This window comes from Gopherus evgoodei, chromosome 1 (genome assembly GCF_007399415.2).
Source record: "Gopherus evgoodei ecotype Sinaloan lineage chromosome 1, rGopEvg1_v1.p, whole genome shotgun sequence".
NCBI classification, from domain to species: domain Eukaryota; kingdom Metazoa; phylum Chordata; order Testudines; family Testudinidae; genus Gopherus; species Gopherus evgoodei.
This window is the reverse complement of record NC_044322.1, coordinates 42,304,379-42,331,149: the sequence shown is the minus strand read 5'-3', so window position 1 is coordinate 42,331,149 and position 26,771 is coordinate 42,304,379. Positions and strand designations below refer to the sequence as shown.

General features: G+C 44.9%; 1 protein-coding gene across 2 annotated transcripts in view; it reads left to right on the top strand.

Moving 5' to 3' along the window:
• The first annotated feature begins 5,094 nt into the window (after positions 1–5,094).
• FLT1 (fms related tyrosine kinase 1) overlaps positions 5,095–26,771 on the top strand; it is a 159,943-nt gene continuing 138,266 nt past the window's right edge. For both annotated transcript variants that reach the window (XM_030562729.1, XM_030562736.1), the window contains exons 1-2: positions 5,095–5,410; positions 26,636–26,732. In XM_030562729.1, the coding sequence (XP_030418589.1) occupies positions 5,344–5,410; positions 26,636–26,732 (164 nt within the window). In that variant the 5' untranslated portion in view covers positions 5,095–5,343. The remainder of the gene's footprint in view (positions 5,411–26,635; positions 26,733–26,771) is intronic.

The window sequence follows — 26,771 nt, the reverse complement described above, 5'->3', positions numbered from 1 at the left end:
TGTTACAGATGTGCCAGGGGCTTGCAGTGGTGGTTGCAACAGCTAAATGCTGTAGTGTAGATGAGGCTTTCACAGCCCTGTCCTCACTAAGTTTGAAAACTGTGTCAAACTCTGCTAGTCTTGAGTGCAGCTTTTGAAATGGGCTTTCAATATGGGGCATGCCTGATGTTTCAATTACTATTGACAACAGTAATGACTGGCTGATTGTGTTTGAACCATGTTTTAATGACCTGGTTTTCAAACACTACTCCTTTGCAAGGGGGATGATGGAATGGCGTGTGAAAAATAATTATAATGAATGGCACAAGAACACATGGATATAATCTCTTCATCGACGAGTTTAGGCTTGAAATTAGACAAAAGTTTCTAATCCTCAGAGGAGTGAAGTTCCAAGAGAAGTAGTGGGGGCAAATAACCTGACTTGATTTAAGACTGAGCTCAACAAGTGCATGGAGGGGATGGTAGGATGAGGTTGCCTATAGTGACATATGACCCATCCACTGCTGCTCTTAGCAAACATCTCCAACAGTCAGAGATGGGACACTAGAAGGGGAGGGCTCTGAGTTACTACAGTGAATTGTTTCCCAGGTCTGGCTGATGGGTTTTGCCCACATGTTCAGGGACCAGCTGATCACCATATCTGGGGGCAGAAAGGAAGTTTCCTGTAGGTCAGATTGGCAGAGACGCTGGGAGGGTTTCGCCTTCTTCTGCAGCATGGGGCATGGGTCACTTGCTGGTTTGAACCAGAGTAAATGGTGGGTTCTCTGTAACTGGAATGATTTAAATCAAGATTGGAGGACTTCAGTAACTCAGCCAGAGGTCATGAGGCTATTATAGGAGTGGGTGGGGTGAGGTTCTGTGACCTGCAATGTGCAGGTCAGATTAGATGATCATGACAGTCTGTTCTGGCTTTAAAGTCTCCGAGTCTATGAACTATCCAGCTGTCTTATTGGAAAAAACACTGAAAAGGCAAGAGAGCTACATGCGGACCTTGTTGCTATGGACATGAGTATGGTATAAATGCCTCAATGGTCAGAACAGATAGAGGGTAGGTGCTACAATAGGCAGTTGGGTCTGATGGCTGTACATAAATGTCACTCTTTAGTGGTGATGGAGTTCTGACCTTAGCAGGGACCACTGCTAACCCTGTGGCCCCTCAGTCTGGTGGCTAGACAATCAGATTAGCCAGCAGTGAGTATGGGGTCATATAATGCCATTGGCCAGGAAGTTTAGTTGCAGGGCAGGTACAGAACTCCCTCAAAAAGTACTGACCGTTATATGCTCTCTCCACCTGAATGAACACCTTGTTTCTCTCTCCACCCTTCCCATATATAATTACTTAGTTTCTTTTTTTAGTGTGCCCACTGGTGAGGATTGTCATCTCTGGGGAAGGTGCTTTGTCATCTCTGTGGTTTTGCTCACACTGAAATGACTCTGGTTTTCTATCTCAACCACCACTGGAATCAGGAAGGAATTTCCTGCTAAAATGTTCTCACGCTAATTTGGTTTTATGGAAGTTTGTGTTTTGCTTCAAGTGGATTTCCCGTCTCTTAAAGGTCCAGGGGAGTTTCACGCACATATATTCATGTCCCAGCATATTTATTGGGGTCAGAGTATATAGCCTTTGCTAATAAAGCATTTTCCAAGGGGGAAGCTATATCAAGTGATCTGCCCCACCCAGTGGGCATATGTTGAGAGCTTTAAACTATTCACAGCTCCTAAGTGAGATCACTCCATTTACAGTGGATGGTGTTTTACATTTTCATGAAAATCCAGTATACCATGTATGACCATCACTGGAGCATGAGTAGCAAGTCCCTAGGTTGAGCATACCAGTGGCACTAGCTCGGATGGAGCAGTGTAACGGCTTGTAGGGCAGTCCAAGTCACCAGTGCACATTAGTCCAGGGCGAGTTTGGCAAAGACTTCTTGCTGTGGGTACGTTTCATCTGTTATCAGTCAACACTTCTGGCAATTGGACCCTACATCACACATCTAGCTCTGACTGTGCTCTGCCCCAACACCAACACCTACACAAGGCTCACCTTTTCGCAAGCACCAAGCATTTAGGAGCTGAGTACTGAAAATGCAGGCCCAATTCAGTGTTTAGCTGAGATTTCACTAACACAGTAATGGTTTGAGGGAGAGCTGGGAATAATTTTTACGAAGAACTGACTTGGAAGAAGTTGGAATTAATTCAGCAGCCAAATATATTCTTTCTTCTTCTCTTCTGTTAGGTCAGCATTAACACTGAACACCCTGCAGCATACTCCCCTTGGAAAGCCCCAATCCTATGCAGGAATATTTAGGTTACTCACTGAAAAGTGACTACAGCGAATGGCTTGCTCATCCTGTGTTTATCTTCTTCATAGCGTGCCCTATATAATACTGGAGGCTTACTGTTCTTGGGTCCTGGCAAAACAATTGTATGTGCTGTTTAACCAGAATGGTTGGGTAGAAGCCAACTTACTCCATAGCAGGAACAAGGGCATGCACAGTAGTTGGTACTGCTGTGTTGTCTGCAGTGTGAGCAGTAATAGTGGGTTAAAACTGCAGGGGGACCAGAGCATTAACACCCACCTTTTCGGACCTGTGGTGCCTTGAAGTTGGTGACTCTCTGCAATTTCAAAAACAAGTAGATCAGCTGCTAGAGGCATTTCCTACCCTTCACCAAGGGCCTGTAAAACTACAGACTAAGCAACTAGTCCCAATCAGCCCTTCAGCAGAGATGTTTGTCTCTGCTACATTTTCAAGATGTTTTAGTCTCAGTTGTTAAATCTGGCAGGTTTCCTTTCTAGCATTTGGTAATTTTTTTTTTAAACCAAATGTTAGAAAACACATTCCCCACATTTCACTGCCAAAGGGACTGTGACAGGCTTTAAAACATATGATCACAAAAATGTCTATCTCTATGCCAGATTGGGGGCTAAGGTTCTGGTGCAAAATAATCGCACTCAAGGCAGTACACCTCTCCCCCTGCTTGCCAACCCCTCCATCAGCAGGTGTGTATATCTATTTGATACTGACTCTTCTGTAGATCTGTGGGTTGCTTATTTAATATCTATATTCCAGTAACACCCAACCACAACCATTAAGATCAGGGCCTAAATAAATAGACAGGGGTTGTCTGTAGACCTGACAATCTAAATAGAGAAGATAGGGAAACAGTACTACATAAAATTAAACAAAATTTTGTAGGTACTTCCCAGACCACCCTGCTCCTCTATCCACACAGTATCCAAGTGCCTGGGCCAATGTACTCTGATTTGCCCTCCTTCCACCTGACCCATGCCATGCAAGTGTTTGTTTAGTATTTAATCCTTCCTATTTTGTCACCATGCTTTTTGTTTTATTCTGTTGTCTAGTTCTTCTCTGCATCTTCCTTTCAGTGTTATTTCAATCCTTCATCAACACCCCCGCCCTTTTCTGGCTTCCACTGACCACTTCTGCAGATATCACGGGCTCTGAAAGTGTGTTCTTCCTGCTGCTTCTGCTCTGCCTCTCTGTCTCTTCCTGGGGTCCCCTGGGGGAGGAAGCTGGTCTGTCTTGCCTCTGTGGTCTGGTGTTGGAAGGCGTCAGGGTGCTCGGTGTCCTAATGTCAGAGGTCTCCTGCTGCTGCCCTTCCCTCTGTCCTGGGAAGCAGGAATCTGATGCGTCATCCTTTGGGGAAAAAGCAGCCGGGCCCTTCCTACAAGGTCTGTGGGGATGAAAGTGGAGGCTTCTTTATATACACATCTTATTTCTGGTCACAGTATTGAAAATACAGGATCACGTCCTTAGATAAGTCACAGTCATAGTCCCCGGAGTTCACACAGACACTCTGATCTACTATTTTTAAACTGGAACTACTCATTTAAAAGAGGGCGTGGTCCGTTTTTCCTGCACAGGATGGTCTAGGGGGGCTTAGGCAGCTGGGGGTCTATCCCTGGCGCTGTCACAAACGCCCTGTGACTTTAGATAAGGTGCCTCAATTTCCTTTTTAATCTGTAACATGGGGGAGATTAGCACCCACCTGCCCCACAGAGGGCGAGGGGGCACGTCTGGCACTCATGCCAGTGACAGGAGCACGGCAATCGGCACCGTGCTGGCAGGCACCGTAGCTGTCCCCGCTCCGGCAAAGGCGCTGCACAAGCTCCTCGAAGCATCCGAAGGAGTGTGGGCAGGTTTTCCGGAGCATCTCCCTGCAGATCAGCCGTGCCAGGCTGCCCCAGTCCGGAGTGTCCCGAGCTGGGCCCTGAGCGGCGTTCAGCGCTGTGTGGTGACAGGGGAGGGGAAGCTGAACCCATCCCACCCCAGCTGGTGCGCGGTAGGATCTGAAGCCGCTTCCCGGGGGTGAAAGTCCGGTCTGCGCTCAGCGCCAGACCCAGCCCGCAGTCCTTTACCTGGGAGACTTGCAGGGCAGCACGGTGCCCGCCGGCGGAAAGGTCCCGCCGCAAGCATGGCACCCGGCTACCGCCGGACGCTCGCGGCTCCCATCCCCCGGTGCCCAGAGGATGCGCCGGCAGAGAGGGCCGGGCCGGGCGGTCCCCAGCGCTGCTGGGCTGGAGTGGGGCCGGGCTCCTCAGGCGGCGATGGAGAGGACCTGCCAAGCCCGGCTCCGGCTGCTGCCTGCGGGGTGAGGTGGGCCGGTGGCTGATAACAGACCCAGGCGGAGAAAAGGCACATGGACAAGGACACACGTGTGTCCAAGTCCGTCTCGCGCCAGGCTCCGGCCGGGAGCGCAGCCGCCCTTGGCTGCAGGAGCGGACCGGCGGTCTCCGTTTGGGGGGACCGAGAGCGATCGGGGTGGCAGGGGGCGGCATGGGTGGGGGGCCGCGCAGCCGAGCTGACCTGGGGCCCGAGAGAGGCCGGGAAGTGGGCACTGACTCCCAGCCGGAGCCCTGCCTGGCGCGCTCCGGAGCCGGAGTCACTCCTGCGCAGGCAGCGGAGCACGGCAGGGGGCCGAGGCACTGCCAGAGGGGCAGGGGGGCGCCAGGCTATGTAGGGGAGGGGGGACCCGGTGACGCAGGGAGAGGAGGGCGTGATCCGCCGGGAGGATGTGGAGGTTATAAATCAGCCGGGCGGCAGGCAGCTCCCTGTGAAGGGATGTCCACTGGAGGTTAAGCGCGCAGCTGGACGCGCCGTGCGGAGCTGAGCGCAGAGTTGCCCCGGGGCTAGGCAGCTGCTGGATGGTGGTATCTCTCCGGGACCGGCTGCTCCGCTAGCTTCGCCACCGCGGACAAGGCGAGCCCGGCCAGGCTGCCGGAGGATCTGCCCCTTTGCTGGGTGTCCCTGAGCCGCGTCGTCTCTCCGAGCAGGCTACGGCCGAGCTCTCCTACCCTGCGGGCACCTCCCGGGCAGGACCATGGGCAGCCGGGCGCTCGCAGGTGCCATGCTGTGCGGGCTGCTGGCACCCACTCTCCTCCTCGCAGGTAAGTGACCCGTTCCCCTGCGGGCTGGGGGGTCGGGCCGGGGGGCGGCCGAAACTAAGTGGTCCAGGAGGCAGCAGGCTGCGCTTGCTCTGCGCCCCGGAGAGACACCCTCCAAGGCAAGCCCGTGCCCCTCCTTGGGGGAGTGTGACCCTCCCCGGTCCCTGGCACGCAGGGGGCCGGAGCTGGGGTCCCAGCCGCACGGGATCTCTCCTCACCCCCATGGTGCCCAGTCTGGACCCCGCTTCCCACCCCATGTTCCCTGCTGGAGGCTGCTTTGCTGCGCACACTCGATTACCCCGGGACGCTCTCTGGGTGCCCAAACGGGGCTCTGTCCCTATTGCTGTGCAAGCCGGTTCCCGGGATGCCCCTCGGAGCTGTCCCGTGTCTGACTCTCACGGGCAGAAAAGAAATCTTGGGGAGAGGCTGGATCCTGTCGATCTGTGTCCCCAAGCCCCCACCTTGTAGCATCAAAACAGAGAGCTCCCGCCTCGCCAAAATGCGGACCCCGATGAATCCCGGGCAGTGAGCGCCGCAGAAGCCCGGTTCCAGCGCAGGGCTCCCGCAGGATCTTGTACAAACTAAACAGACAACCGCTGTAGCCGCACTTCCCTGGAGAAATCTGGACTCTGATACATCCGGGCCCAACAGTATGGGGAAAAAAAAGACACATTTAGTGCCCTGATCCTGCCCATTTTAATCCCAGTTCCGCAAAATTCCAGTTTTAAACAAAGGAAAAAATGTAGCAACTATTAGCGAACTCGAAAATCCAGACCGTATTGCAAAGGGGTGCAGCAGCCCCGCAAAAAGATGTATCCGGCACCTAGATACGACTGGGACGGTTAAATCTCAAAGCCTTAAATTCTACGAGAAAAGAAGAGCACCAGCTCCAACCCCACTGGAAAGATCCAGATCCTGATGTATCCTTGGTTACTAACACCGCCAGGACATAGATCCATTAAAGCAGAGCTCTGGACACAGATTTATCTGTATAGAGAATAAAACTTTGCGGAACTAGGTGAAAAAACGGGCGATATCATGCTGGCTTCTGGTCCATGTTTGGATTTTACAAGTGCTTGTGTGCGGAGGTGTATCAGGGACCAGATTTTTTAGCAAGGACTGGAAGCAGCTACATTTGGTTTCCATTTTTCCAACAGAATGTAGAGATTTGTGTCCAAAATTCCCTGGATCCGATAAAACCGAGATTGCTCTTGCACCGGGATATGTTTTTTTCTGGTCACGTAGGAGAAGTAATATGTGTTGTCTATTTTGAGGGTACAATTGGGGCTTTAGGATCCCAAAATAGTAGGACGAGCAGGGCGAAGTGCTAATTAGCTGGGATGCACCGGAGTATGGATTTTTTGCAGTGGCATGCTTGCTTTTCTTGGTGCTGGAACGGAACTTTCCAGATGAGAGGTAAAGTCATCCGCAGGTTCACGGGAGTTGGACCAGGCACAAGGAGATCTTGAGTTTGAATGAGAGAAAATGCTAAAATGTATGTGGAACCTAGGGCCAAATACAGACTTCTTGTAACTATGCTGAAGCCAGGTATGGATTTGCCACATAATGGGGAGCAAATGTAAAGTCTGCAACACAGAAGAAAATTGCTAATTGAGATTAGCCTCAGAGAGGAGACTAGATTAGCGACCTTTTGTTCAATGTAATGACTGTGCTAAGGGGCAGGGAGTGTCTAAGTAAGTGGCAAACATTTTTACATGAGAGTAGTCAACTTAAACTGTTGCATTATTTATTATAAATTAGTTGCATGGAGGAGTTGTGGAACCATTGAAGTGTTACATTTTCTTGCAAACTATTCTACTTTATCGCTTCAATCAATTAAATCCAGAATCAATAGATGATGACCAATACATTTATAAAGGCTGAGCTAATTTCCTATAACCATCGCAGTAATGCAAATAGTTTGTGTAAATGAGTAAAACAACCCCAAAATATTTTGTTCTTGCATTGAAACTTAGTTCAGATTTTGACTTGAAAGCATTGAGAATACAGATCTGTCAGCAGGTCTACAGTTACAGACAGTAGCTCAGATCCTGCCAAGTGATTTTCAGTTGGGATGGGTAGCTGGTGGTTGAGCATGGGTACTCTGGCAGACTAACTACATGATTTGGTCATCATCAATCCTGCAAAATCTTCTATTCTGTCACATGCTATGTCGTAGATCTCCCAGAAGGGGTGACAATGCTCCTTTGAAGTCCATAGCAAAACTATTGATGACTTTAATTTTGAGCAGGATCAGCCCCTGAATACTGAAGATGCAGGAAGGGGTGAGGAATTGGGTGCTGGGGAATTACATGTTAAAGTAAAAGCACTGATTCTCCATAGACTCTTACTCCCAGTCCCTTAGGAGATCTGGGAAGGAAATGATTTTCCCACCTCATGTCAATTTTTGAGAATCAAAACATTTCCCTAGTCTGCATGGGGAGGAAACAGAGACCTTTCACACAGTCTCATGAAAAACCACATGAGGGAGGAAACCATCTTAGAATAGCCAATAGCCCAGTGGTCCGGGCACTCATGTGGCAAGTAAAAGACAAGTTCAAGTCCCTACTCTGCCTGATTAAGACCAGGGATTCTTAAATATGACTCTCCCATATCTGAAGTGAGTGCCTTGATCACCAGGCTATTGACTGTTCTAGGGTGTGGTTTTTACTAAATGGTAAAAATTAAATCTTTGATGCCATATTAGGGCCTGATCCTGCAGTCCTTGCACACTTATGACTCCCATTTAATTCAATGGGGGTTTGACATGTGGAAGGACTACAGGCGTCTAACTGAAGATTCTGCAGTCTTCTTCTCTTGACCTCATTGGAGGGTTTTGTCTGAATCAGAGCTAAAGGATTGGCCCCAAGCCCCTGACTAATAGATCCATATGTGAGGCTAGTGATAGAAGAACCAGAGACCATGTATATTCAGAGAGGCTTCAAACAGCGAGATCAGCTAATATAAATCTTCATTTTTAAATGACAGCACAAAGCGAAAGCTGGCCTCCTTGAATCTGCACTCTTGTTCTACTGAAGTCAGTTGAACCAGCAATGGAACTAGGACTGAGTACTAAGTTAGAATGAGAAATAGGAGACTAGATAGCTTCACTTGCTAGTCACTTTACACATTAACTTTTGTTATCATTTGTACCAGTAGCAGCGAGGGTCAGACCCCACTGAACTAGATGTTCTACAATCATGGTCCCTGCCTGGAAGGGCTTGCAGTATAACTCAAAACAAGATGTAACAAATTTATTGACCAAACAATAGAAGCAAAGGAAGGAAGAGATTATGATAATAGGATCATGTGGTTATGTAAGATAGTGATGTGCCTGACCTGATGTTTCCAAATTATAAGATTTAAAACAATGTAATAAACAATATCAATGATCCCTGAGTCTTCCTCCCCCATGCAATCTTTAGTTGGCTGATCTCCTGTAGGCATCACAGCAGTTATATCTTGAGAAGGAATTTTAAGGCGGAGAGGATAGTGGCCTTATGTTCCCAAGGACATTTCCTGTGGCAGGGCAGTGTGTTAGAAGTAGTTGGAGCATATGTTGGAGAAGAAGACAAATGGTCATACAAGGCTGGCATAGCTGGTGGGGCAGAAGGCAACAGGACAAGGACCGTCTTATGGTCCTGCCATTCACAAAGTGTATAGAGTCTGATTCACCAACCAGGTCCTGTCAGTGGAATGATGTGAGCCTCCTGGCAGCAGAAAGTTTGCCTAGCATGGAAACAAGCGGTGCAGTGTCACAAGCCAGTCTTAACCCCTTCTCCACCAGCAGACCTGGAGCAGCAGTGCAAATCCAGAGGTCTTGCTGGGAAGGGGCATTGCTAGGACATGCAGGGGACATGGTGATTCAGTGTCTGTCCTGGGGAGATTTCACAGGTGGGATGGCTGTGGAGCTCAGGCTTGAGTTTCAAGTTGTGTATTCTTTTAAGATGATTATTGTGGCACTATGTGTTTGACCTAGATGTGAATTCCCCCTCAGGTGCCATAGCCTTCCTAGCCACAGGGGGTTGCACTTTGCACTTACATGTGCCTGCAGGGGTTAATCAGTCCCACCGTCTTATTAGGACTGGGAGCAATAAAAGAACCCAAGAGCTGGACATCCAACATCCCTTGCAATTCAATGATTGTTGGGCACCTGACTCCCTCCTTGAAAAATTCCAGCCTACATTTACATAAAGCTGGAGGATTAGAAACTGGTGTGGAACAGAAACATCTATTCTTCCATTTATACATAGGATTTAAGTCTCTAATTTTTTAATAGTACTAATGGGAATCACCCATGGTATTACCTTGTGGTATTTTGGCAAGATGCTCTGTATAGTATAGTTCTATAGAGCCAAATTCTGCTTTCATGTACGCTGGTGTAAATCTGGAGTAAGTACATTGAACTCAGCTGAGCTGCTCCAGATTTGCACTAGTGTTGATGAAAATCAGCATTTGGCCCATATAGTAAAGATGACTTGCACACCCACAAACATTCAATACTTTTACCATTTTTAATTGGTGATGCGAGATGAGATTTTTTTTTAAGCTCAAAATGCTCATGAACAAACCTGACCTTTGCTTTGTCAGACTTTTCAAAGACCAGAACTAGGGTCTTTGTAGCAGGTGTGGTGAAATGTGTGGGCCATGTGTGTAGGACAGAAGGCAATGCTTGCTGCTTTCTAGAACAATTGCTGACTCCTCACACTTCTATGCAGTTTGGAAATTGCAAGCTCTCAGAGTATCAGACTGTTGGTTTTCATGTCAGGCTGAGACAGTGATAGTGAAAGGAAATGAAAGGGAGAGGGTTGATTGAGAAAGGACTTGAAAGACAGGAGTATGGCTCAGCATTGCAGAACTCTGTCTCATGGGCTGTGGGTGGGATTCTGCTGAGGAAATTGTTCTTTTGAGGCTGCTAGAGATAGGCGTTGAGACTTCCTGATGCCACCCAGAAGAAGGCAGGAAGCAGGGATTGCTGCAAGAGTGGGGGAAGGTTTCCCATCAAGAGAGGGATGTCTGGCAACCATAGTCAACTGTTGGAGATTTCTCTGCGGCTATGCACCAAGAGTTCCTTTACAAACACACTTTATCTTTACTTTGTCCTTTTTTGACCATCTGTGTGATATTTCTACACTACAAAGCCCCAGGGTAAAGGGGGAATGGCTGCTTGTGTGAGCATATATGAGAATCTCTTCCATTTGACCATTTAAAGTAACTTACAAACACTTTATTAATCAACCTAAGAAATGACCTTCCTCAGCATTTAACCACCAGGAATGGGTTAGCTTTTCCATTTACTGTGCGTGAACTGCTCATTCTGATGCTGCCCGAAAATCTATTACCTTCACATCTTCAGTTGTTGGTGCCAAGGAGCATTCTTGATCTGCTCTTACCAAGATGTAGAAACTCAGTATCATTCCCCTGCCCTGGAAAGGACTATCATAGTGCAAAGCCAGTGCATTGCCCTAGACCCTCTCTCCCTCTCTGTCTGATTTGTTCATGGCAAGATGGGAGGAAATATATCAGCCTAATGTAAAGAAAAGCATGATTTTGCCTAACATATTATCAAAGTAATTCAAGACCATTATAAATCCTCGTGAATCTATTACTTCTGTCCATTCTGTTTCTCAGAACTTTATCTGCTTTTTGTTTATGAAGAAACACATTTGACATCCCAGTTCATCTTCATTCTTCAAAGTAATCTGCCACTAATTCCTGCCCTGGGGCAGATTTTTTTGGTTTTTTATAACATACCCTCACAACAGGTGTACTCACGTGTAATGACAGTGACCATAATTTATATCTGTATCATGCTTTTCCTCCAGAAGGATCCTGGCATGCTTTTTGAAAATGGGACCAATCTTGCAAACAGTTATTCATATATGCACGTAATTACTCCTAAGCAGAGTCTCTGGGAATTCAGCTACACAACAACATCATCTTCTCTGCCCATGGCCCCTGCACATTATCAGTAAATTCACTCAAGTGTTAAGGCAGCCTGAGGCACAGTCATTCTGCCCCTGCTCCTTTCCCTCACCCCCTGGGGAACTTCACTGGAGGACATCAGCTGGTTGGGGAGGACATTAGCTTGTTGGGAAGCTCTTGACACCACCGCCCCATTGGCTTCATTAGACGGAAAGTGAGGGAGGAGGGCACAGGGCCTCTCAGATATTGTAGAGGTACAGGATCTCTGACCAGAGCTCCCTGTTCGTTTGACAGATCCCCTGACAGCCCTGCTTTCCTAGACCAGAACTACCAGCTTCACTTCCTGGGGATGAGCGTGGGGAAATTCCATGAGAGGAATTTCACATCATTCTCCCTCAACCCTCTTCCTGTGTGATTTCCCATGGAATGGAAGGATCCAACTGTTTTATTTACATTCTTAATTGAATTATAGAGTCTCCTGGAAAAGGCTCAGACATAATTCTTTGCAATAGTGTTAACATAGGAATTGCCACACTGGATCAGACCAGAGATCCATCTATCCCACTATCCTGTCACCAACAGTATCCAGTGTAAGAGCCTTCTGAGAAGGTGCTAGAAACCCTGCATCAGGCAGTTATGGAATAACCTTTCCCCAGGGAAGTTTCCTTGAGTAAAGTTGTTTGTGGTAGGATCTAAAACAATTCTGTTAATTAGAGCATTAAAAAGCTGTAGACTCAAGGGTCAAAGGAACCAACATAAACTTGAGGCCTGTTTAAGTTAGATGCCATCAACCTTTATAGTGAGTGTGTATAAAATAATGACTGTCTTTTAACATATTATGTTATATAACTTTTCCTGCTCTTGTCCTGATATTCAAAATTTGGGGTAAAAAAATCCAGCTCTCCTTGTCTGATGCGAGCTGTGATATAATGAATTACAATCTGTGTCTATTTTCCTCTTGTAAATTGGGGTATTTTCATAAAACGGTGCAATCTCATACTCCCTAGATTCTTTCTGTAGATGGATCTTGCCCTGTGATTATATTGGGGGGCAGGGGAGAGGAGGGGAGGTGGAATGGAATGAGCCACCCTGAGGGAACTGTTCCTTTTCCTTCCACAAAGGTTTCCTTGTAAGAGAGCATGAACTGGGCCATTAATCAGGTCATATTTATTGCAGCTCTAATAGCCAAATGTCATTTGATTTGCTGAGATGGAGTTAAATGACTGCCAATATTTTAGCACTGTTGTCCTTTTAGCTGGTTAACAGTCTGAGGGCCTAATCTACTGACAAATCACACGCTGGCCCAAAGCAAGATGAGGTCAGTGGTCTGTTTCAGACAACTGCTTAAAGCTGATCTTGCCCATCATGCCTGCCAGAAGGGAGGATGTCTCTTAAAAAAAAAAAAAAAAGGCAAAAGCAGCCTTCAGCACTAGGCTGCCCTGTTAGAGGAAGCTTGGGTATGAGACAGAGAGGATCTAGGCAGTGCGCTGAGCTGTTCTGAGCTAAGTACTCTAAGAACAGCCAAACTTCAGGAGAAAAGTATTGGATTGGCCTTTTTTGTCTGATTGTTGATTTATTTATTAAAGTCCAAACCAAGAAAGGGGGTAAGTCTGACCCTACACAGGGCATATGGAGTGTGTCTTAGAGGAAGTGGGAAAATCCTTTACTCTGAATCTGCTGTTTCTGTTTGACCCTCTAGTTTTAAAAGTCAGTAGTTGCATTAGGTTTTTCCTGTGCATGTATCCAGGGCCTTTGATAATGGGTCTGTTTTACAGATAAAAAAAGATGAAAGTAACATTCCTGCATTGTATTTTTTCTTTTAAAGTTACAGCATTTTAGGGGGTGTGAAATATTGAAAATAATAACAAAAGTCTTGTGCTAAGGGGAAATGCTGTAAGTTTTCTGCTTAGTCACTGAGTTTTCTTCTGTGTCCTTGATTAGTGACAAAATGTCAAATAGATGGAATTTGGTAGGCTGAGGTGTCAGATGGAGCTAGCGGAAATTAAAGAGCTTGGCTTGTTTAGCCTACAAAATGAAAGCGGAGAGAGATTACAGTTGCGCTATATAAATACATCGGGGGGTGAACATCAGGAAGGGAGAAGAACTATTTATGCTGAAGAACAATGTCGGTGCAAGGACAACTAGCCATGATTAAATATAGGCTAGAAATTAGAAGGTTTTTGACCATCAGAGCAGTGAGGTTATGGAACAGCCTCTCAATAAAAATAGTGGGGGGGAACAACGCAACTGTTTTAAAATGGAGCTTGATAAATTGATGAACTGGATTATATGATGGGGTTGCTGGTGACAGGAGGAGACTGGACTCCATATCATCAGGAGATCCCTTCCAGTCCTATGTTCCCAGAGAGTTGTAGGCAGAGTTCTGAGTGTTTAGATGTCCATGCAAAATATTCCCCAAATCCAGTCTGTTATAACTTGTTTTTTTTTCTAATGCAAGAGAAGCTATAATGAATGGTAGAAAGCTTGCTAGGAAAGGAATTGTGTACTCATTCAGTTTAGCTGGAGTGAGGAACTCATCTGTTTGCTCTATGTAGAGGAATTTTATATGACTCATATAGAAGTTTTGGTCTCACTGTATTTATGCTATAGTAGTACCGTACTTTCCAAATACTTAGCTAATAAAGAGACATTTCACAAAACAAACATGATGATTGTTTGATGATCATTTATACCCAGTATTAGAATTCAAAGAAAATCATAGCAAGTGATGACAGATGTCATGAGCTAAAAGAATGATAAGGCTAGGGATATGCAGCACACAACCAGTAGAGGTTTGGAGGTGTGATGGTCTTCTCCTTCCATATCCCTGGTAGCAGACCACTAATACACAACTACCCAATGGAACCATGGCTACTCCACATGCTGCAGTGGGCTGAGCAGGCACTGCTCACACCTTACCCACCACCTTTGAACGCTTTGAAGATGTAAGAGTAAAAATGGACATGCTGAGGGTATAAGTCAGAACTCCACCGTACAGACTTCTCAGGCTGAGCATGCACAGCTCTTGAGGTCATATTGGATCTATCACTCTTGTTGGATAATCAAATTCTGGAGAGGTCCCTTTTAATACTAAATACAAACTGAAATAAACAAACAAGGAAGCAGCAGTGGCCAGTGGCTCCTGCTGACCAGGAGGATGCAATTATTCTCTAACACAGCCATTGAAACAATCATGAATACCTTTGTCCCTTCTAGGCTAAACAATTGTAATGTGCCAAATTGGTTGGATAAAAAAGGAAACTTTTATTGAAAAGTTAAATTTGCCCCCAATTTTTTTTGGAAACTCAGAATTTTGAATTTTGCAACGGAATAGAAATGTCAAAATGTGAAGACTGTTGATCAGCTAGTATATTGTGAATTGTAAAGGATGGTCCTTGAAAGCCACTTAACAGGTTCAGCTTGTGCAGAATATCATAGTGTGGCATCTGAGTGGAGAAAGTTTCTATGAGCACCTAACTCAGAGCATTGCACTGCTGGCATCCTTTTTATGGTCTTGACTACTTTTGTGGTGATCATAGCGGTCAATGTACAATGGGAAATGGCAGAACTTTGGATGCTGCTAATTGGCAAGCAACTTTGTCATGCACTCAACTGTAACTTTATATTTCTAGATACCATCAACAAAGACTTTTACACATTTAAATAAAATGGCTGCAGGCCAGATTCTTGTGAGCTCTACTGCTCCAGTAGGCCAGGGATATCTTCACTTCTGCAGTTCCTTCTGAGGAGGAGCTAGTGTTTGGGATGTACATGTCTGTGTACATATGAGAATACATACACATACAAGAACATTACTGCTGAAGACTTGTTAGCATGTACCACCCAAGTATGCAGCTGAGAGGTTGTCAGAATTGCAGTGCCAGAGAGTTTTAACTATTAGGTGTTACAAGTTGCTTGTGTAGCAGCTGGTAATTTTTATTTTTTCAAAATGCTAAATGCATACATTTTAAGCAATAGTGCAACCACCTCAATCTCATATCCAGACCTGAGCATATTTGGTGAAAAGGGCCCATTTGGGAGGCTCTGTACATTTTCCTGTCTGTCAAGACCTCCCACAGGCAGTGAGCTACTCATTTGTATATCTGACTGCCTTTGTCTCCAGGACATGGAGCCAGAGCAGGGGCTAATTACCATACACAGGATTTTTCTGACACATGGCAGTAAACTCAGATTTTCAAAATGTGCTGGATCAGGCCTCACTGGGAAATTAGCTCATTTACTCTTATGGTCTGATTAGTATGCCCTAAAAATCATTTGATAGTTTAAAGTAGCTCAGATAGAAGTTTGGGGCTTGATGCAAACATTTGTGGGTGAGATTCTTTGGGCTGTTACACACAGGTGTCAAACTAGATGATCACAACGGTTCCTTCTGGCTTTAAGGTAAGAATCTGTGAATTATCATTCTGATGTGGCAATGCCCATTTTGTATGCAAGTAACTTTTAATGATGTTTTGAACTTGCAAGTAAAATAGAACACAAGGCGGTTGCAAGCAAGGCATACACAAGTTATGGAGCAGCATCAGTGAGAAACAAGGCAGGTCAGCATGAACACAGAGTGTATGTTTCTAATTACTGCTGTTGATACCCTTGTTGACTCCTATAAACTCTTACTACTATATCAGAGGGGTAGCAGTGTTAGTCTGGATCTGCAAAAGCAGCAAAGAATCCTGTGGCATCTTATAGACTAACAGACGTTTTGGAGCATGAGCTTTCGTGGGTGAATACCCACTTCCTCAGATGACATGCATCTTTGCTGCTATTACTACTATATGTATTGCTACTGCCCTATATAGTTTCATTTAACTTAAAGCTACTATTCCATTATGCTAGTTTAATGAGATGGCCTACTTAAGAGGAAGGGGGGAGGGATAGCTCAGTGATTATTTTTAGGCAAAGGTATCATTTAGCTCAGTAATGGAACCAAAACCATGCACAGGTACAACTATTCCAACCAAAAATAAATTAACTTTACCCACTGAACAGCACACAGTTTCTTCAGAAAAAGTAACAGTATGCCAACAGGAATTCTGTAATAAAAACTTACGAGCACAAAGGTGTCTTTTAAAAAATATAAGAAAGTCATGTATACAGAAGAATAGATTGGCCAATGGCCAGTTAGTGTAAGTCTGTGTATGACCATTGTTTTCACATAGAGGCCCGCTGAATGGCTCCACACTTTTGGTTATTTTGGCTACATTCTGCAATTGTTACACTGGTAAACACACATATGAGTGTTTTCATTCCCCTCAGCGGGCTGACTGATATGAGGCAGTACTCATACAGCTAAGTAAGAAATGCACAATCTAGCTCACATTTTAAATGATGACTCTTTAAATTATTCAGGCTAAGAAGAGTTGTGAATAGTTGGAATTAGAGAGGTGAGAGACCTTAGGGGACCTTTTCCATTACCAATGCTGGATTGTCCTGTACAATATAAAAATGTCAGATGATTGAATATAAATTTGTTTAAATTGGGAGGAAATTATATTTGACAATAGAAAGCACTAAGGGCAAGATATGTTTAATGAGCTTTAAAATGTATGCAAATCTGGCATTCAGTAAAACAATTAGGCTATGATGGATAACTTTATTGATGGCACTTTAATCAGAGGTCAGAAGCTCTGTGTACATTGCAGTTGGCAAAGATAAGCTGATCATTCTCATTAACCTCTTCATTGTGTAGATAAAAAAGCTTAACTAATACATTCAGGCTAACTGGAGTGGTGAAGGGATGTCAGTAAAAAATTATAACATTTAAGAAGACAGAAGATTTGTTCATTTCATCCCATGTGTTCAGTTACCCTACGTGTAAATGTTTGCAGAAGTGGGGCATATATGTACTCTGTAGATCAGACACTATCAGTACTATTTACATATACACATTTATTTTATCTGGGGTATACAATAATGTGAAACAAGCCTATGTATAAGTCCACAAAATAGTCAGTAAACAGAAACTCTGAGTGTAAAAAGGGTGTTGTAGTTCTATCATATGTTAGAACATACTTCAAACACTTTTATTCTTTAGCTCCTTTGCATCGCCAGCTGAGAGCTCTACCTTGTATACCAAATACTGCCCAAGCTGTGTTCTGTCCCTTTTCAAACAGTTCCTTGACCCTGTCTTTAGGCAGTTTGGGTAACTTTTGTGACTAAACTAGTGTTTGCGCCAATTGGTTCAGTAATCCGATTGGCTGACTGAAATGTGTCCTACAAACTTTTAAAAAAAAATGAATATGGGGGAGGGGAGAGTCATTCTGTTGTCACATGAAAAGAAGTTACACCCCAATGTAGGTCACTGTAAGGGTAGGTTGCTGATGGTCGCTTAGTGACAGGCATAATGATTAATGAACATGTCCTGTTAAGCCATGACCTTTCCAAAAAGCCAGTGTCAAGTAAAATGCCTGAAGAAGGTACACAGAAGGCGTGATCCCCTTGTAAATATTGACAGTCGGAATTTCTGTGCTATTCTCCTTTTCGTTGTCTTTTCTGGCAAGCTTGTCAAACCCTACCGCATTTGTTCTTTGAATCATTTTTGTATCATTTAAAAAAAATGTAGCAAAGCTAATGACCCATGCAGGGATGGAATGTAAAGAAAAGCTATTTCTCTTCAGACCTGCACTGCTTAAGTTGTAACACTCCATTATTGTGTGTGTGGACTTTTTAATACAAACAGGATTCTGTATTTCGGGCCTTTGTTGCTGGAAATCTAAGATATTAAACGTGTCAAGCCTTACACATTGGGTCTGTTAGGGCAAATATTAAGTTAGGTGCCTAAGAGTTAATATGGTTAATTACTGGAGTTAAATATTTAAAGTGCACTTGAAGGCAATGGTAAGAATCCAGTTTACTTCAATGGGAGCAGCGTTACGCCAACACTAGAGCGGTTTTTAAATTCCGCCCACAGTGATTACAAAACACAGCTGTATCTTTTAGATATGGTTAATGTATGTAGTAGAACAAAACCTGGATACATATCAAATGTATCTGGGATTTGTTTTGATCACAGGTTGGGGTGCTTAGAGAATTTCCTGCATTGAGCTCAGTAACTATGGAGGCAGGTCTCCTGGATTATTATGAAGCATGCATTTCCAGGGTTTCCTACTTTATAAGAGTTCTGAATGGTGTTTCTTGAGATTCTGCACAGGGACATTTTTTCTTCTGATACAGTAGATTAATAGAGAAAAAAATGCAACATTTGTAACATTTTTGAAAACAAACCAAGACCAGAACACTCCAGTGAATGACTAGCTGGTTGACCCTACGATTAGCGTTCTGGACAACCTGGTAGATGACCTGAGTTCAGTGGTGGCAATTAGGTCATACCCACTCCATGAGATAGAATCCCCAGAAAACCTCTTAGGCTATGTCTACACTGCACTTTCATTGTTAGAACTTTTGTTACTCAGGGTTTGGGGAAAAAAACAAAACAAAACAAACAAACAAAAAAACCCAACACACACCTCCATGAATAACAAGTTTTACCAATGAAAAGCACTGGCATGGATAGAACTTTGTTGGCGGGAGTCACTCCCCCACCAACAAAGCTATTGCTCCTCATTGAGGATGGTTTTATTTTATCGCCTGAAGAGCTCTCTCCAGGGCCACCCAGAGGATTCAGGGGACCTGGGACAAAGCAATTTCACGGGCCCCTGCCATAAAAAAAGTTGCAATACTATAGAATACTATATTCTCATGGGGGCCAGGGCCCTGGGTAAATTGACCCACTTGCCCCCCACCCCCTGGGCGGCCCTGGGAAAAATAAACATTTAAAAACCTTCTGATCTCGGCACAAACCCAGTTTTGAGAAAACTACTTTTCAAGTCATCTTTACAAGGTATTGCTGGTTCTCAGCATCAGCTAGTGCTAAAAGGCACTAAAGCTCATTAAAAGCGTTGGACAAATGTTTTCTGTCAAAACTTTATTTGGATCAAAAACTAGGGGGGTTTAAAAATCAGAAAAAAATCACGGACAACGTCTGCTTTCCTTCAAAATTTGTTGTGGTTTTTTTAATTGAAAAGCTGAAATTAATCTGCCAAAATCTGAACATGGTTTGGGGTTTCAGAAGTGTGTGGCCAAATATTTGCTGCTTGCTGTGTTTGATTGTTTAAAGAAACAATAAAAAAATTCTGCTTAAAAAAAATCCCAAACTTTTGAACCACATCAGCTTGTGACCAAATGCCTGAGCCCATCCAGTCAGAGATTTTTCCAGGTTTCTGATACTCTGCTGGCTTCCTTGACTTGTATCTGTCTCCATAACTTTGGGTTCATTTAGGTTAGAACATAACATAAGAATGGCCATACTGGACCTTTGGTCTGATCCATCCAGCCCAGTATCCTGTCTACTGACAGTGGCCAATGCCAGGTGCCCCGGAGGGAGTGAAACTAACAGGTAATGATCAAGTGATCTCTCTCCTGCCATCCATCTCCACCCTCTGACAGACAGAGGCTAGGGACACCATTCCTTACCTATCCTGACTAATAGCCACTAATGGACTTAACCTCCATAAATTTATCTGTTTCCTAGAGATTGGCTCCATGGGGTCCCTCACAAACTGGAGATGGTTACTGTGGGTTTGTCTTTAGTGTAGACTATGTACATACTCCACAAACTGAGCATTTGAGCTTATTCCAGAATCTGGGATGAGCCTATGTTGTGAAAACTGAAATGCTCAAAATAGCACTTGCATGTGGAATGGACACAGGGTGCTGAAATTAAATTAACCCAGGGGTTCTCAAACTGGGGGTTGGGGCCCCTCAGGGGGTTACGAGGTTGTTACTGGGGGTCATGAGCTGTCAGCCTCTACCTCAAACTCTGCTTTGCCTCCAGCATTTATAAGAGTGTTAAATATATAAAAAAGTGTTTTAAATTTATAAGGGGGAGGGGTCACACTCAAATTTGCTATGTGAAAGGGGTCACCAGTACAAAAGTTTGAGAACCACTGAATTAACCCCTCTGGAGCCTTGGGGAATGCAGAGGACCAGGGTCTCCCTTGGTAGGGTTAGGAAGGAGGTAGGTGGTGTAGGATATTGCTCTTCTCATGTGATCCCTCCCCCATGGCTCTCTTGGCTCTATCACTATTAATCTAAAGTGGCTAATTTTAAATGAAGCTACCTTCCCCTGACATGTATCTCCCTATGGCACTGAAATTAAATGTAGGCTATAATTTGGCATTTGAGAAGTGAAAGGGATGGTAGCCCTAAGGGAAAAGGTAACAGCTTGGGTCTTTGTGTTAAATAGCTGTCTGCAAGCCTCAAACTGCTGAATGAGCTTTAGGGTAGGGAAGGCTGTGCCTCCCCAAACAGCCTGGCCCTGCCCCCATCTGATCCCCACCCACTTACTGCCCCCTAACTGCCCCCCTCAGAAGCCCCAATCCATCCTGCTCCTTGTCCCCTGACCACCCCCCTAGACCCTCCCAACCACCACCTCGGGACTCCACCCCCCATGAGCCCCCCCTGCTCCCTGTCCCCTAACTGCCCTGACCCCATCCACCTCCTGCCGAGTCCTGACAGAACCCCAGAATGCCCACAATCCAACCTCCTGTTTCCCATTCCCTGACTGCCCCCCAACCTCTGCCTCCTCCCTGTCCCCTGACTGCCTCTTATCCAACCCCCCAGCCCTCTTACCATGCCACTTACCTCCATCTCCCCCCTCTCCTGGAGCCTCAGCGTGCCACATCCAGGACCGGCCCTGGATAGGGCTGCAGCAGCGTGGCTCCAGCAGGACCTGAGCTCGCAGCCCCACCCCCTTACCACGCGGCTCTGAGCAGGAGGAGCTCAGTCTCTGCCTGAGCCACGCTGCTTTAGCTCTGTCCAGGGCCGCTCCTGGATGCGGCACATGGAGGCACTGGGGGATAGGGGAAAGCGGGGCTGGGGGGAGCCTCTGACACTCTCGTGGGGGCCCCTGTGGGGCCTGGGGAAAATTGCCCCCTCCCTGGGCGGCCCTGGCTCTCTCCCAGAGATAAAGAACAGCTATAATGTGTGCCTTACAGCGGCAAGGCCTTAGCAACACAACTGCGCCACTGTAAACTGTGCAGTGTAGACAGCCTCAGATTGTGTCCTGTGGAGGAAAGGCTGTGTCTCCTTTTTGTTTGTACAGTGTCAATGCCAACAAGACCCTAGTGCAATTGGGCCCTGATCCTGATCTATGGCAGCTATTGTATTTAATAATAATAATTTGTTCTTAAAGGTCAAGCTGGTGGTACATATTGTCATGGGCACCCAGCTTTTCCAATCACTGGTCTCACTTTTGCCCTTATGTACAAAGCCAGTTCAATAAAAAATTAACAACATTTTTCCTTGCTGCCTGAATCTTAGAATTCTCATGAATAGTGGAATGCACATAATCAAATACATGCTTATTGGAATATTCAAATTGTTTAGCTTGAGAGCATTGACAAAAGTTAAGTTTAAGTATCTGAATTCCTCTGCTCAACAGCTGCCTGACCACTACTGGTTAGTTGTAGCCCTTCTTGGATTTTTATTACAGAGCAAATTTAATCAGATTCTCAGTATTTACATCTAGCATTAGTGATTCAGAATTGAAAAATCAGTTAGACCGTAAGTGTCTACAAGAGTTCATGTAACGCTGCTGGGAATCCCTTATGTCAGTACTCAGTGAACTTCAGCTCATGTTTTTAGGGGGTCTGTTCTAAAGTCCATTGTAATCAGTGGAATGATTCCCATTGGTTTCAATGGGCTTTGACTAAGTGTTCTGCCTCATGGCCAAATCCTGATGTCATTACTCAGCTATGTGCTTTTCAGTATCACAGGTTTTTACAGTGTGCTAAAGAAGTGTTATAGAAATACAGCAGAAGTACACAGGGAATATTTTAAAGAGATTTCTTTCAAAGAGGCTACTTGCCATTTTCCAGTGTGTCTGTAAATACAAATGGTTAAAGATAGTGTAACAGTGTCAGTGCCCACCTCTCACAGGCACCCCCTTTTTCCTCTAGCCAATAAAACTGCAAATCACATTCTTTTCTTGGGGGAGGCACCCATCTCTTGTGAATGGCCCCCTTTCTCTCAGTTAGATGTGAGCCTGCTTTTGGTTTTAGTTCTTATATTGGGGTGGCACTCGCCTGGCAGTTGGATCTCTTGGCAGGTCTTCAGTGACTCAGGCCTTCGGTCAAGTCATACACAGCGTGTCTGTGAGATAAAAGCAACACAAAACTCCTTTTGGGGTACAAGTCCAACAGAGGCCTCTCTCAGTGCCCTCTGTAATGTCTCTCTGTTTGTCCCTGCTCCAGAACACAGCAATGCCCCAGGGCTCCTTTCTTGGAGGCAGTGTCTTCACCCTCTCAGGCCCTTTCTGGCCCCAGCTCTTCAGCAGGACCACTATGGTTCAGTTCCCCTTCTGGATTGCCTCAAAGTCCAGGTCACTTTCCAAGTGGCTGGTGGGGCCCATCCTCTACTCTGGGGCCCAACCCAGGGACTCTATAGATAGCAGCCATCCATCATGGCCCTTTAAATAAACTGCATTGCTGCTATAATTCTCTGGGCAACTTCCCCATGGCTCTCGCACATTCTTCACTCCTACCTAAAGGCCTTGTCCTTGTGCCGTCCTAGCAGCCAGCCAGGAGCACGCCTAGTTCTAGCAAGGAACTAAACTCACTCTGGCCCTGCAAGCTCTTCTTATATTGACCTGCTGGGCCCTGATTGGCTGCTGCCCTAACAGCCACTCCAGCCATTTTTGAGGACCTCTCTACTACCTTTTTCTGGGGCAGGGTATGGGAGGACCACGAGGCCTCCAGCAGGGGGCTCAGGGCCTAGTCCACCCTGCCACAGCTAGATTGTGTTTTTAAGGCACAGCCCTCAGAGATTCAGCATAGACCAGAACATCAGTATAATGCTTAGTTGCAGTAGGAAAAGAGGCAATATATAAATTGCTTGTGGCCAGACTTTTAAGGATGCTATGAAAATAAAAAGTAGGAAATTCTATACATTTTAAACCTCTCACTTTAGAATGTGCTGAATGCAGGTTAAGCCATCTTTTTGCTAAGACCTTACATGTTGCAACTGCAGAATACTGTACAGTGCAGCAGAGAGATGTGACTCAGTTGTAATAAATGTAAAGGGAATTCGTTTGTGAGGCTGCTGAGCACAGAAAGATTTTGTGGTTCTCTCTGGCTTTCTAGTTTCCAGATTGACCAATCACTCTCTTGTGTCCCACACCTGTGCCCCTCAAGTTCTAGCCTGGACTAAACAACCATAAAAGGGATTGATGACTTCACCACAGCATAAGTGTTTAATATGTCATGTCAAATACAAGTTGAATTCAGTCTCCAGCCTATAAGGATTGTTTAGACTTTTGTAAATATTGGGTTTTTATTTCCCAGAATGGGTTGCCAGGCATTTGATGTTTGACGCATACCAATGTTATCATGGGCTAGAATTTATTTTTTATGACAATTCTGCTGATGAGGAGAACACAATAAAAACTGATGTATCACTTGTTACCAGACTGATCTGTCAAAACTGATTTGTCAGACTGTGCTGATTTGTCAAAACTGTCTATTTAAAACAATAGTCTTCAGACAAAAGCGACAAAGAGTCCTGTGGCACCTTATAGACTCACAGACGTATTGGAGCATAAGCTTTTGTGGGTGAATACTCACTTCATCAGTTGTCTTCAGACAAACTCTTTGATTTGGAGGGAAAGAAGTGACATTGGTTTTTAAAAGTCAGCTTTCTTATGAAAGACTGATTTCCACATTTCAGCTCACCATTGTTCAAACAAATTGCAGAGATCCAGTATAGATTTTTTTTTAAATGTATCTTTGTAGGAAAGTACCATTTAATATCTTTGTAGGCAGCCAGCCAACTTCGTGTGGTGCTGTATTTTATTAATTTAACTTTATATAATTTTGCACACTGTGATAGTTTGTGAGATGCATATAGAAGTGATTCTATGGATGCATTAAATTGTCAGCATTTTTACCTCATACCTTGGTCACAAGTACTTCATGGTCTACTGCACAACTCGAACTCTGGACCTTCTGTGTCTGCACCTGGAGTCAAAGGAGAACCTCTGTTAACTGTAGTAGGGTTTGTATTCTCTGCTGGCCAACCACCAGACATACAAATGGCAGCGAATGAGCAGGTCTGACATTCCATCTGGTAGAGAGGTGCACAAAGTAGTGCACATACATACAGACATAGTAATCAGCACATTACACCTTGTTTGCCAGAGGACCCCAAGGTACACAGTGACCATGCAAAATGATTGCAATTCACTGCATCTGGGGCTGTGAAGGAAAGCAACAAGGAAATACCAGCTTGTACAAAACACAGTGGCTCACATCTCCAGCAGGAAAGGCTGCTGAGAACACTTCACTTCAGTGCTGTGTGCCCACAGCTGGCTCCGAGTTCACTTCCATTGCCAATTAAAAGATTTTATCTTGCTTATTAAGACTCTCAGTGGCTCACAGCCCAGCTACATTATTGCTCCATTCACAGCCTACCAAGTCATCTGCCCTCCTCTGGGACAACACAGCTAACTGTGCCCAGGGTGAAGACCTCCAAAGTAGGAGATAGATTGTCTTTGGTGGCAGGCCCTCAGCTAAGCAAAGAGCTACCAAAAGAGATAAGACTGAGTTTGAGCCTGTCCATATTCAGAACATGATACAAGACATGTGTCTTCACACAAAAAATAACAGACAAGAAATTCACATGCACACACCACCTAATAAGTAAACGCTGCTGAACCTGGGAGAGGCACAGAGTCCACCAGGGAAATGGATCTCTATGCTATTTGGTGTCTAGATTCAACTGTGATGGGCCCCCTCAAATTACCTAAAATAGACAGATTAAACTCTTACTCCCCCATATTTTAGTGCATAATGGACAATATAAGTGTATATATAATGCTGTCTTCTTCATATATTGGCTATAAACTACTTTCCTTTTCTTTTCAAATAGAACTACCGTTGGATCCTTTCAGGTTTACAGATACTCTTTTACTGCAATACAAAATCCTCATCACTTTCATTTTCCAGACTTTTGGTACTGTCTAAATTTAGGTTAAGACAGCTGACATTTGCTTGTTGTGCTGCTAGCTTCTGGAATGCTTTGCAATTGATGTGAGTGGGGATCAGGATCAGTGCACTGATGGTTTTTTCCCCCACAGGAATTCTGTTACTTGTTTTTAAAGACTATATTTTAGGTTGCTTGACATAGAAAATGCCATGTAAATATTATAATAATGGGTAAAGACAAACCAAGTGGCTTTACAAGGCTTCTTTAGAGCAGAGGCGCTTGCAGCATAGGGGATGTTAGACCAGGGGTTCTCAAACTGGGGGTTGGTACCCTAGGGGCTCGCGAGGTTATTACATGGGCTGTCGTGGGCTGTCAGCCTCCACCACAAACCCTGCTTTGCCTCCAGCATTTACAATGGTGTTAAATATATAAAAAAGTGTTTTCAATTTATAAAGGGGGTCGCACTCAGAGGCTTGCTGTGTGAAAAGGGTCACCAGTACAGAAGTTTGAGAACCACTGTGTTAGACAGAGGGGCTATGCCTTTAAATTAAAAGGGGTAAATCCTGCCATCCTTATTCAGTCTTTTCAAAGCTCCCATTGACTTTGCAGAGAGTTTTATACAAGAGTTCAGCATAACTGAGGGCCAGCTTGTGTCTCCTTAGAGATCCACAGATGCATCTCAGCCTCCTCTGTGGAAAGGGGAGCCAGACACCTCATGGCTTCATCCTCTCCCTCTTTTTCTGGCCTGCACAGAGAGTTCTCCATGAACCCAGGCATGCACCTGGGGAATGGGCTGGGGCTTGCATTGTCCTCCTGCTGGCCCTGTGGAGTTCCTCTTGGAAAGATGACACAGTCAGATGTCTTTGGGGCAGTGACTAGCAATGACTGTAGGAGTCCTGCTAGTGCTGTTCTATTGATAGATAGACAGGGAGTGATCAGTATGAGGCTTATGAGGGCAGTGAGCTACCATATGGGTGGTACTAGATTACTACTGATCCACAGGGCACAGAGCCTATTGCATGTGGGAAAATTATGTCCCCCTGAATGAAACAATTCTGGAGCAAATTCAGTATGGGGAACCTTGCAGAGGTTTCCTCTCTATTCCTTCCCTGCTTTGTGTGTTAATTCCATAGGAGAGGTTCTTGGGCCTTGAGTAAGGACTTCCTTGGTCCAGAGGACGGTGTGTGGGGAAAAAAAACCCAGCAGCTACGCTGCAACATTACAGTGATGACAACACTGTGAATGTGAACGGATTGAATACAGGAAGGCTATTTATCATTGTTAATGTTTCTCTTATTGTTTTTCTAGGATCTAGTTCAGGGTCAAAATTAAAAGGTCCTGAACTGAGTATAAAAGGTGCACAGCACGTCATTCAAGCAGGCCAGACCTTAAATCTCACTTGCAGGTAACCAGCTGACTTGGCTTGGATAATTTTCCTGGGTAT